Here is a 13,130-nt window from a genome sequence, read left to right as displayed (position 1 = left end):
AGTATCTTCTGCTTGTTTTAATGTGTTGGCCATTACATGATTTTTGCATTTTTACGCTTCATCTATTTATAACTGGTTTTTAATTCTGCCGTATTCAATGAATTAAGGGTATTCCTCTGATTATTTAGACACCTTTTTTAGCCTTTGTTGTGTAAAAATCTGGGAAACAAGAAGGAAAATTTTCATGCAAGTGTAGATTATGTGATTTGGTGTATCAAGTTGAGAAGAATGTTAATTTTATGTAAGCATTACTGCTATTTAGAAACTAGTCAAGGTTGAATATTATAAAAAATAACATTAGTATTATGCTTGGAGCTTTGGTGGTGTCATTTTCTGACATTCTTTTGATTTGTTTCTAGAACCAATAATGTAATGAATGTTTTGTCGCCGTAGTTAGAGGTAGGTCATGGGATTCTACTATTTTTGTACCTACATTGAAAGGGTTAAAGAACTTAAACTCCATAAACATGTGGTATTGGATTTAGCGTTCCATGCTCATTTTAATTTCTTTCAGCTGTGTATACTGTTACTGAAGGTAGCTTTCCCTAATAAATGACATTTTTACACATGTACAAGTTTCTTGTCAGTTTTTCTTAGTGGGTGTACAATTCTGTCATTTTTGTGTGTGGTTGTTTAAGTCAATTTATGTACCCTTTATTTTCATTTTATGAGTCCCTGGTCCACCCTTTCTTTAAAAATGCTCCTAAATTGCAGGAAAGGTATAAGGAATTTCACGGTAGATTACCAATTATTGTTGCAGAGACACTTCTACGTGCAGATCCTAACATTGAATTGCCTCTTTGGCTTGTGCAATTATTCAAGGTAATTTTCTGGACTGAAAATTGAAGTCAACGATTGGCGATCACTGATGCAAGAGTACCTGCTTGTTTTGAAAATTGGTCTCCGTAGGGTTTCAACAAATATATGATTCCTATGTATAAATCTATCTAAAGTGTTGAATTTCCCGTGTTCTATTTTAGTTGCTTCTGCTCTACAAATTTAAGGGATACCTTTTCCATTATGATGCAGCCAGCCTTCGCTTCTACAATATTGGATTCTGCACAGTTACTGATATTGTTTGTGTGGCTTATGACAGGAGGGTCAAAAGGAAAGGTTGTGGGGGATGACTGGCAGGGAATCCAATCCTGCATCTTTGTTTCAGCTTTATGTTACCTATGATCGTTATGCAGATGCTACTTACCTTTTGCTTGAGTGCATAGACTCATTTGCCTCAATGGTAAATTTTTGCTCTTATTAGTGATCACTTTGATTCTTTGTGTATGCTCAATTGATATAAGATATTGTTAGGTTACTTTATGCTAATAACCTAATCGATACTCTCTTCTCACTTCAACACTCGAATAACAGGATGGAAAGTACGTATGTATGTATTATTGATTCAGTAAAGTATCGAAAATACAAGTATACTCTCCCCCAAGAAAGCCTACCTTCCTCCACTGGCAAATATGCCCAGTCTATACTCCAACAAAAATAATCCCCTGAACAGAAATAAAAGAAGACTATTTATAGTGTCACCTTCCCGCGCCCTATCCTTTCTGCTAACCCAATCTGTTTCTACTAAATACCGTTCGGTACTAGCGTCCGTTCGGCCTTTGATCCCATCCTCCTTTTCATCTACTGTTCGGTATTAGTTTATTTATAGGCCTCTACTTCCCTCCTCCCTTTTGGATACCGTTTGGTCTATACTTCCCTCCTTCCTTCTTTTATTCCTCCGCTCATATACTTTTAACTTCCTAACAGATATCTAGACAATTATTTACTTCCATCACCGGACAACGTGTCTTGGGTTGTCTGTCTGCTGCATTGTAAATATTTTACTCAACAGAACTTTTTGGTCATGGAAATTGAAAATATTAGTTAAATTGAGAAATTTATTTGAAGAGTTCTGTTTACCCGTGTCTGGTATTTGTTACCTTTACACAATACTTGTATTAAGCCCCAGTGTAATGGTAAAGCTGGCTGGGTCTTGGTGATCAGTTGATCATGGTTCAAAGGTGGAAAGTCTCTTTGCATATGCCTAGAGTCTTCTGACACTATGGTTGTTCTAATGGACTGAACAGGGCTGAAAATTGTTTTTCCGTGTAATTGTTACTTGATGGGTATTTTGAAACAGTTCATTTGGATATCCTGGATGATTACTGTGGGTGCTGAAAATCTTGGTTGGAGTTTGTGGTGATCACTGATTAACTAGTGCATAGATTGTTATGTGGTTTAGCTTGTTTAGGTTTGTAGTTTGTAAAGGGGTTTAGGATTTATGACAAGTTGGTGTCTATTATTAATGACAACCAAAGCTATTATTTCTTCTCTTTAATCAACTCGACTTATACAGATTGACTCACCCATGACTCATACAAAAGTTTTATTTTCATAATTTATTTTATATATTTATTGTAGTAGAATGAAAGTGGATTGACTTGATTTATATTTTTTATAATGGTGCAATCAAAGTTTTCACCTAATTCTCCAAATATTATTATAAAGATGGTAATTGAAAATTAAAATATCAACATATATAACATGACAAACAAATAAATTAAACATCCAAACTATTTAAATATTTATTGAATAACATTTAGTATTTAAAAACATCAAACTGAGAACCTATATAATTAGAAGTAGTAGATAATTATGATTAAAACTTATAAAAAATGGTAAAAATAATAATTTAGTATTGTTGGTGGATTACGGGTCAATCCATCTTAATTCAGTTCGAACCCCGTGGGTTAGGTGACTTGGGTTTAATTCAACCCACATTTAAAAAAGTTTAAAGTTTTCCAACCCAATCCGGTTTGATCCTATGGAGACCCGGCTGGGTCGGCTCATGGTTTAGAACTCATTTTAACATATCTACTTATGTGCAACCAAGGATGTCATAGGTTTGGGAACAGTTGTCCCCTTTTTTCTTCTCTTTGATGTTGGGTGGTATGGGCTTTCTGTTCATTTGCTGTTTGGATTGTTGAGTTTCTTTTTTCTTGGTGATAGCTTCCCATTAATATGGGTTGCAATACTTCTGCTTTCATATTGATATTCCTGATATAGTGTTGGCAAGTTTATGCAGTGCGTCCGTTCTGTATTTAATATTGTTTTGCAGAGACCAGCAGATATAATAAGAAGGAAAAGACCGTTTGCTGTTTGGTTCCCGTACACAACTATTGAGCGGCTTTTGTACAGGCTAGAGGAATTAATTAGAATGGGTCACATGGTTGATCACTGTGAGAAACTCAAAAGGATGTTACATGGTTCTTTAAAGAGTCATCTCAAGATGGTAAGCAAAATTAGTCCTTTTTTTAGTTGCTTGGCACATATGTTTATACCAGTCTATTTGTGTCTGGATTTCAGTTGAAGGTGGATTCAAATGATGCTGTTTCTGTGACTTCTTAATTGTTACTTACACTGATCACTGGAAGTTGTAGATAATAGTGGGTTCGCTGCTCTTGATTATTCGCTCTGTTCAATGGTTTGTCTTTCTTTATTATGCATTCCTGTCACTTTTATTTTTTCCCCTCATTTATATGGCTTGTTCCTTTGATTGATCATTTCACTGCTGACCAGCATGATATCCAGTGAAAAGGCCGCAGCAAGTTGGCATAGAGTGTGAAAATTTTGGGATAAAAAAGTCATGGTTGTGGAGTGTATTTCCCTTTCTTTTACAACGAGGACATGGCAGAATTACTGAATGATGGTCAACGCCTAATCTGTCAAGAATTGGAGAGTGCATGTCCTTGAACAACCATATAAAATTTGTATATGATTTTTATCTACTGGAAATTTTGGGCAAGGTTGACTGACTTTGATAGAGTGCTATGGCTAGAGATATGCATAGTAGCTGTTCAATTGATTGCAGGGAAATTCGGTATAGAATGACTACTGGATGAATATGTTCTAGCCCAATTCTAGTTTGACAATTGTTTAATGAGCAACTTCATTAGGGATATCAAACCCTATTTGCCTACTAAATAAATGGCCAGTTCACAAGATCTTTTTGGTTTTGTTGTAATGATATACATTTTACTGACTGTAATAACACAGGATAGCGATTTCTACTATAAAATTTGTTCTCTTTCTCAAGCTATTTATACAATTTCGTTATCTAATCATCATGATTAAAAAATAATTTATTTAATTATTAGTAATAAATATTGCGTGTGTATTATATATTTCAAAACTATTCTCTAACAGATGTTTCCTTCCAGTTGTTTATCATTTGGAGTTACTTCAGCTATAAAAATACTCAATACAAAAAATACCAGAAGATAAATATCACTTATTTAGTTCTTATAAATATTAAGAAATCCTTTTAAAGAATCACTGTCATTTCTAACCTAAGAAGTTACTATTAATACCGACGGCCAATGAATAATTGGAATAGAAAAAGTATTTTTTGGAAAATACATAACTCTAGCATCTGTAATATATCAAATTACCATACCACCTTTATAATATTCTGAGCATAGCTTATCCCAAGCAGAATGGCCACCTTGACCTTTAAAATGTCACTAATCCAAATACAATTCTAATCCAAACAATGGTTATTAGTCTGATGATAGATATATTTGTATTTCAGATGGATTAACAAAGATGATCATATTGTCTTCTAAAAGTATTATTTTGTGAACCTATATTCCACTACAATTTTGGAAATGTAGCATTCATCATTGCAAGAAATTGTCCCATAAATGGAGATGCCATACGTATTTGCAATTTCTCATTTAAAAACAATACATGAAAATTATAAGAAGTGAGTACAATTGGCAAATAATGATTTAATTTGAATTTTGGTTCTACGGTAAGAAAATATTGAATTATCAATAAAATTTTAACAACTAACAATTTATCAGTAAAATAAATTTCATTAACGAATTTTAAAATCTTAATTATCAGCAAATCTTTTCATATTAATATTTATTGATAAATTGTAGTTTTTATTATCGGTGAAAATATTACTTCATAATAAATTTGTGAATAATTTATAATCATGTCGGGGTAAAATTATTGATGGATAATCATTGACAAATTTTGATACCAATAATTATTGATAAATATTTTATTTGTTAGGGAAAAAATTTTAGTTAGTATTTTATTGATAGATTTTTTGTTATCAGTAATTTAATTTACTAACAGTTTTTTAATGATTATCAACAAATTTTTACTAGGAGTAAATTTAATTTCATTTTAGCATTTGAATTTAATTAGCATTTTAATGGTTACTAATGACTTAGGTTCAATCACTAGTAGCATGACTTGGAAGATTCAAGAAGGATGAGATACCAAAAGAGAGTTAACCATTTCATCAAATCCTCGTTTGGAAAGCTCAAGTTCACTTAGCGAGCTCTGTTTGGATGCCCAATGACATGTCGTTCAGCGGTCTTTGCTAAGCGTCCAACGTCACACGTGTTCCAAAAAGATGTTGCTTTTCACACATTTTGCACATGTTAAATGAGCTAGCACACATGGAATGTCACTTGTCAACAAATCCACTTTTCACAGTTGTATCAGGCCAATTAGTTAGCTAGCACAAGCGTGAGGCTATTATAAATACCATGCTCCACTTTTGAATAAGGGACTGTTGAGAGAATTGATAGTTCATTTGTTGAGATAACTCCAGAGCAACTTCTTCCTTTGAGACTCATCGGTTAGAGAGTTTGAAAAAGCCTCCTCTAACCACCATGCATTCCTTAGATCATCCTTTTCTCTAAACATCCAATTCACTGCAAAGCTAGTTGACATCACACCAAATCCTTCATTTCATTCTATCATTCCGTTGCATTCTTCGTCGTGTGCAATGGCCATCAACCAAGGTCTTCTAGTGCTAATCAGTTAGTTTAGAAGAGGTAATGCTGAGGAATTTGGTAAAAACATAATTCAATTATTTATAGATTTAAAGTTTTGAAGTATTAAGAATCTCAATAATCTTACCCCTCGCATTAAATTCATCACATCGTAAACAATAATTAAGAATATCTAATTTTCATTCTAGTAAAAAGATCTTAAGTTGTAGTCTTGCCATTCCATCTAATTATTATTTGATTTGTATTTGATTTGTCTACCATGAGAAGGTCTTAAGGAGAAACCTATGTGGAGCAAGCTAAGTGGAAGTGAAGAAATATATTTTGGGATAAAATCATCTCACATCTTTATTCATTGTAGTGCACTATCTTATAATACATGGTTCTCCCTTAACTTTAGGACTTGTTAAGTATATAATTAGGAAAGAACAATAACAGTAACAAATCTAATCTAATCACAACAAATTAGTAATCAAAATTAAATGCGAGATTTCCACAGTGAACCTTGATCTTTGTTTTCTAACACTCTCCCTCAAGTTTGATCATAGATGTTAACTAGATTAAGCTTGTTTGTCATATCAGTGAAGTTCACTCGTGGAAGTGGCTTGGTAAGCACATCAGCAACTTGGTGTTTTGAAGGCACAAAATTCAGCAAAATCTGCTTGCTCTCAATGTGATCATTGATGAAGTGTCTGTCTATCTCGATATGTTTGGTACGATCATGTTGTACTGGATCTTTGGCGATGCTCAGTGTAGATTGGTTGTCACAATTCAGCTTAATCGGTCCACTAATTGATATCGTCATATCACCCAACAATCTCCGAATCCATAATCCCTCACATACACCATTCGCAAGAGATCGGAGTTCTGCTTCTGCACTACTTCGAGCAACGACGGTTTGCTTCTTGCTCCTCCAAGTGACAAGGTTTCCCCAGACAAAGGTGCACATACCCGATGTTGATTTCCTATTAATTGGAGAACCAGCCCAATCAGCATCGGTGAACACTTCAACTCCCCGTCTGTCAGACTTTCTAAATAACAAACCCAAGCCCGGGGCTGATTTCAAATACCTCAGAATTCGCATAACAGCCTCCATGTGAGTCTCAGATGGGTTGTTCATGAAATGACTCACCATACTTACAGTGAACCCAATGTCAGGTCTAGTGTGAGCCAAATATATGAGCTTTCCAACAAGCTTTTGATATCGTGTTCGATCAACTCCGGCTTCAGTTGTTCGGCTATACAGTTTATGATTGGGGTCCATAGGGGTATCAATAGGTTTGCAATTGATCATACCTGTCTCCTTGAGTAGATCCATCGTATATTTCCTTTGAGATACCGAAATACCTTGCTTAGAACGAGCAACTTCCATTCCCAAGAAGTATCGTAGTTGACCGAGATCTTTAATCTCAAATTCTGCAGCAATAAGAGTCTTAAGCCGAGCTATGTCCTCGACATCATCTCCTGTGATTACAATGTCGTCTACATACACACTCAGGATGGTGCACTTCCCGAATGATGAGTGTTTAGTAAACAATGTGTGGTCGACTAGACTTTGACTGTAGTTGTTTTGTTTTAAGACTTTAGTGAACTTGTCAAACCATGCTCTAGGAGATTGCTTCAGCCCATACAATGACTTTCTGAGTCTACACACTTTGCCTTGATTTTGTTGAGTAGTAAAACCGGGAGGAATACACATGAATACTTCTTCTTCCAAATCACCGTTGAGGAAGGCATTTTTCACATCAAATTGATGTAATGGCCAGTCTAAATTTGCTGCAAGAGAGAGTATGACACGGATCGTATTAAGTTTTGCTACGGGGGCAAATGTCTCACTATAGTCCAGGCCATAGGATTGAGTGTACCCTTTCGCCACCAATCTTGCTTTTAATCTATCCACAGTTCCGTCTGCATTATGCTTTATCGTAAACAACCATCGACAACCCACTGCTTTCTTACCCGGAGGAAGAGTTGTTAACTCCCATGTGTTGTTCTTTTCCAGAGCCTTCATCTCAACCTGTACGACTTGCTTCCATTCAGTGACGCTAAGAGCTTCTTCAATGGATTGTGGAATTTGGATTGCATCAAGAGAGGATACAAATGCATGGTGGCTATCTGACAAATTTCCATAATATATGTAGTCCTCCATCCGATAAGGGCCGCATGATCGAGATTGTTTTCTTAGTGCAATTGGGAGATCCACATTAGTATCATTAAAATTAGGAACTTGAGATGAATTAATAGTACCTGGTTGCTCTTCATGTTGCTCAGTGTCAGAAGTCAGGAACTCAGATTGAATATGTGATCGAGCTCTATCTTCTTCTGGTGGACATGGACTCGTGTTTGGGACACTCGACTGACTCGTGTTTGGGATAATTGGAATTGACAGACTCGTGGTGATTGGACTGGCAGCGTCAAACTGACGTGAAATTTGAGATGGTTCGGTTGTTGGCAAGGGTATGGGTGTTGGGAAAACTGAGGACAAGATTGAGGTTCAACATGATTTTGTTTCTCCCCCTGAAGCCTAGAGCTTGGATAAAAGGATTCTTGTTCATTGAATGTAACATCCATGGTGATGAAATATTTTTTGTGTGAGGGAGAGTAACATTTGTAACCCTTTTGAGTTGGTGAATATCCCACAAATATGCATTTAATTGACTTTGGATCAAGTTTTCCCTGATTATATAAGTGGACAAAAGAGGAACACCCAAAGATTTTTGGAGAGATTCGGGAAACTGAATCGGTAAGCTGGAAATAACTCTTGGAGTTTCTGACATGGTGTTTTGAACTTGAGGACTCTTGAAGGCATTCGGTTGATTAAATATGCCGAGGTGAGAATAGCATCACCCCAATAAAACTTAGGAACATGAGAGGTGAACATGATTGACCGGGCTACTTGTAACAAATGACGCAATTTACGTTATGCAATGCCGTTTTGTTGAGGTGTGTAAACACACGAACTCGTATGAATAATTCCATTACATGAGAAGAAATTGCTAAGGTCTTTGTTGAAAAATTCTTTTGCATTATCCGAGTGAAAATTGGTTATTCGAGTTTGAAATTGAGTAATAACCATTGAGTGAAACTGCTTGATTATTGATATGGTTTCAGATTTTGTTTTCATAAGGTAAACCCAACATAGACGTGTGTGATCGTCAACAAGAATGAGGAACCACCGAGCTCCATTGATTGAAGAGACTTCGGAGGCTCCCCAAATGTCACAGTGAATTTTTGAAAAAGGTTTTGATGCAACATATGGTAATGGAATATAAGATGCACGAGTATGTTTCGACAACTGACACACTTCACAGAAAAAATCATCCACCTTTTTATTAATGAAAAAATTTGGAAACAAGTGTTTGAGATACCCAAAATTCGGGTGACCTAATTGGTAATGAAGAAGCATAACATCACCAATTTTATTTGAAGAAAAATAGCAAGGATAAGACGGTGATATTGACTCTTGTGGATGAGGATGATGACTTGGTTTATTTGCAGAAAAATGGTAGAGCCCATTTATGAGTTTAGCACATCCAATCATCGTTCCTGACTCCCGCTCCTGAAACAGACACAAATTGCTTTCAAATACTGTTAAGCATTTCAAATCCTTATTTAATTTTGACACTGACAAGAGGTTGCACTTAAGATCATGAATGTAAAAAACTTGAGTCAATGTGAGTTTTTCAAAAAGTTTAACAGTTCCAACTCCCTTTATCGGTGACTTGCTTCCATCAACAATTGTCACAGTGGCAATCGAATTACACGAATTCAATGTAGAGAATAGAGACAAGTTACCAGTCATATGATTTGATGCGCTAGAATCAACAATCCATGAAAGGTTGTCGACGGAGGTGAGGAGGGCTTTATGCTCACTATTTTCGTGCATGGCAGTGTTGGCTTGGACCGAAGGTGTCGTGGAATGATTTCCACTGATAAGTCATTGAAGAATTTCCATTTGTTCCTTGTTGAAGGCATGTGTTGTAACGGAAGCATTGGCAGTGCGATTTGATGAATCTCCTGTGGGTCTGAAAGGTTTCCAATCAAGCGGCTTGCCATGGATTTTCCAGCACGTTTCTCGTGAGTGACCCGGACAACAACAATGGTCACAATATGGCCTGCCTTTGCGTGGTCTGTTGTCGATTTGGCCCTTTGCTGCGAAGGCGTTGGAATCAACTGAATTCAACGCTGAGGTTTCGTTTGGCGCTTCTACAATCTGCTCTTTCAACATAACTTTCCTCCGACTCTCCTCGTGTCGGACAACAGAGAAGGCAACACATAAAGAGGGTAACGATTTGGTGCTAATGATGCGTCCTCGCACTTCATCGAGTTCTTTATTGAGACCTGATAAAAACTTGAAAACTCGCTTCGTTTCAACAACCCGTTTGTATGTGAGGGCATCTTCGGAGCACTTCCATGAATGAGTGTCGTATATATCGATTTTCTGCCATAATCGAGTCAATGAATTGAAATAATCAGTGACAGAGTTATCACCTTGTCGGAGATCATGTAGAGTGCTCTCGGTCTCAGAATTCAGAGGTATTATCTGCAATCGAATAGGTCAACTTGGCGGCTTCCCAAATTTCCGCTGCGGTGGAGAAAAGCAAGAAATTCTCTTCGATATCGGGCATCATTGAACTGATGAGCCATGATTGCACCATACTGTTCGTTGCAATCCAATTTTTGTATGATGCATCGGTTTCAGCAGGCTGAACGGATGTACCGGTAAGAAAGTCATCTTTTCCTTTTCTGCGAATGAACATATGAACGGATTGTGACCACGAAAGATAATTGTGACCAGAGAGTTTATGGTTTGTAATTTGCGGAGTGAAGGAATCCATAGCGATTTGGCTAAGGGAGGATCCGGTTGAGGATGAGTTCTCGCCGGTGGTGGTGAAGGATGATTGACCGGATGAGGTCATGGTTCAGGATACGATTACCGCTCTGATACCATGAAGAAATATATTTTGGGATAAAATCATCTCACATCTTTATTCATTGTACTGCACTATCTTATAATACATGGTTCTCCCTTAACTTTAGGAGTTGTTACAATTCAGAGCATATAATTAGGAAAGAACAATAACAGTAACAAATCTAATCTAATCACAACAAATTAGCAATCAAAATTAAATGCGAGATTTCCACAGTGAACCTTGATCTTTGTTTTCCAACAGGAAGCAATCACCAACTAAAAGAAGGTGCATCAATTCGCCCAAAGGCTTGAAGGACCAAACACCGTGATAAATTAAATTGTAAGTATCAGTGGTATCGTGCAACGGAATAAAAGTGATTAATAAACGAGCATAAAGCGTGTTAGGGTCAATAGCCAAGTTAAAAATGGTTTTTTTTTTTAAATCTTGTTTTTCTCTTAGAACTTTTATCGAACAACTGGTAGATAACAAGTGCAGAGTAAAAGAGAAATCACACAAAAGATTTTATCCTGGTTCGAATCAAAAGATTCTACGTCTAGTTGTTGATCACTATAAAGATTGATTAACTATTTCACTAAAATCAGTTTCACAATTATAATAAGATGGAATAAAGAAAAAAACCAGAAAACACCTTCCTTCAACAAACGAACAGAAGAACCTTCCTTTCAACAAACGAACGGAAGAACCTACTCAGTCAACTTGAAGAGAACCGCTCCGACCTTAGACACACTAAACGTGAGCTTCTCCTATTCACAAGACTTGACTTTAAGCAACACAATCACTTAAGAACTTCCTCAGAAAACTTTTGTATTCTCAAATGGCATAGATCCTTTTTCACTCACAGAGAGCTTCCCTTAGGCCCACAACTCTAATACTCTCAAATGAAAATTTGCTTTCTAAGAGCTGTGGAAAACACTATTTATAGCCCAAGGTTCAGAAAATGAAAAGACAACTCCCAACTGCCAAATATAATTTATTATCATAAGTGATAATCGATTATTTGTGTCTGTTACGGGGTTTCCAAAAAGTGATTATCGATTATCCTGAGTGATAATCGATTATTTGCGCAACCTGGGCAATATTAAATCAGACAATGATAATCGATTATTCTGAGCAATAATCGATTATTTGCCCGAGCAACTCTTTTCCAAATAGGCTCGTGATAATCGATTATTACACCAAATAATCCATTATCTACACAATGAATCCCTTAAGAAAGAAAAATTCTAAATATTTACAAAGGTAAAATGATTCATATACAAATGATTTCTACAGAAATTGATTTTAACATTTACAGTATAGGTTCTTCAGGTCTTCAAGTCTCCACTTGCATCATCATCAAAATTTCTTTAAAGCACCAATGCATCTCATTGGTAACATTAATGGCATACCCTCTAGCTATGGCCTAGGAACATTCAAGAAGAGCTAAAGTCATCTATGCATGGTGAAACAAAGCTCTTTCTCTTAGGTCATCATGAAGCACCTCTAGTAGATTAGGAGTATTTAGACCTTTCATTAAGGGTCAAGTTGTGTAGGGTTTTCGAACAATCTTGCTTAAGTCGTAGGACAATATTTGCACCTAGCTTAAGCTAATCTTTGGTGATTAGTTTTATTACCCTAGTTTGCTGGATGGTGTCCCACATGAGACATGTTGGTCACATGACAAGATCTTAGTGGAGAGTTTTCTCACAAAGGTTTTTCCTAGTGGAGAACTTTTTCTACAATGGCTTTTCACAGGGCAAGCTCTTAGTGGAGAGTTTTCTTACAAAGGTAGTGGTCATGTGTTATTTTCTTAGTGGAGAACTTTTGTTAAATTGACTTTCCACATGACACTCTAGGAGTGGAGACTTTTTCTAAAAGTTAGAGTGCCACATTTCAAGCTCTCCTACACAAAGATAAGATTTTTAGGATTTGGTACAAGATAACATTTTAGGATTTTGGTCTACTTTGGAGATACCTTCATCTATAAATAGAGGTGTCTCCCCATTGTAAACCCACTTTGAGAATTATAATGTTATGCTGCCAAAATATTTGTCCAATCATATATTATCTCAAGGTTAGAATATCTCATGTGGTCCCCTCTAGTTATCCTTCTCTATAGTTGGTCAATTTTTTCGAGAGAACCATCAAACACCTCCATCACACCACAAACATTCAAACTGAAAACATCTTCTTCATCCATCCAACCTCACCTTCATGATCTCATCCTCATGCTTTGGTCCAACCTAACTTGAGAAGTCTATCATAAATGAAGACGCTAAGAAGAAGTTTGTCTTTTTCTCACATGCTAACCCTTCAACCTGAACCCATAATCTCATATTTTCTACCATTAGAAACTACACTTATGTTCTGCACACAACACCTTTAGACACTATCATCCCAAAGCTCAACA

General features: G+C 36.3%; 2 protein-coding genes across 4 annotated transcripts in view; one reads left to right on the top strand and one right to left on the bottom strand.

Moving 5' to 3' along the window:
- LOC108325929 (nuclear pore complex protein NUP160) overlaps positions 1-4,089 on the top strand; it is a 31,175-nt gene extending 27,086 nt beyond the window's left edge. For all 3 annotated transcript variants that reach the window (XM_017559078.2, XM_017559077.2, XM_017559079.2), the window contains 5 exons: positions 715-822; positions 1,097-1,237; positions 3,113-3,286; positions 3,361-3,478; positions 3,574-4,089. In XM_017559078.2, coding sequence (XP_017414567.1) covers positions 715-822; positions 1,097-1,237; positions 3,113-3,286; positions 3,361-3,402 — 465 coding nt within the window. In that variant the 3' untranslated portion in view covers positions 3,403-3,478; positions 3,574-4,089. The remainder of the gene's footprint in view (positions 1-714; positions 823-1,096; positions 1,238-3,112; positions 3,287-3,360; positions 3,479-3,573) is intronic.
- Positions 4,090-9,744: 5,655 nt separating this feature from the next.
- On the bottom strand, positions 9,745-10,726 carry LOC108324648 (uncharacterized). Its single transcript, XM_017557589.1, has 2 exons — positions 10,463-10,726; positions 9,745-10,350 (listed from the first exon to the last, which is right to left on the bottom strand). The coding sequence occupies exons 1-2, from the start codon at positions 10,724-10,726 to the stop codon at positions 9,745-9,747; spliced, it is 870 nt and encodes a 289-aa protein (XP_017413078.1).
- Positions 10,727-13,130: the final 2,404 nt, after the last annotated feature.

This window comes from Vigna angularis, chromosome 3, assembly GCF_016808095.1.
Source record: "Vigna angularis cultivar LongXiaoDou No.4 chromosome 3, ASM1680809v1, whole genome shotgun sequence".
Lineage (NCBI taxonomy): Eukaryota > Viridiplantae > Streptophyta > Magnoliopsida > Fabales > Fabaceae > Vigna > Vigna angularis.
Note: the sequence above shows the minus strand (reverse complement) of the source record. Positions and strands in the feature narration are given on the sequence as shown.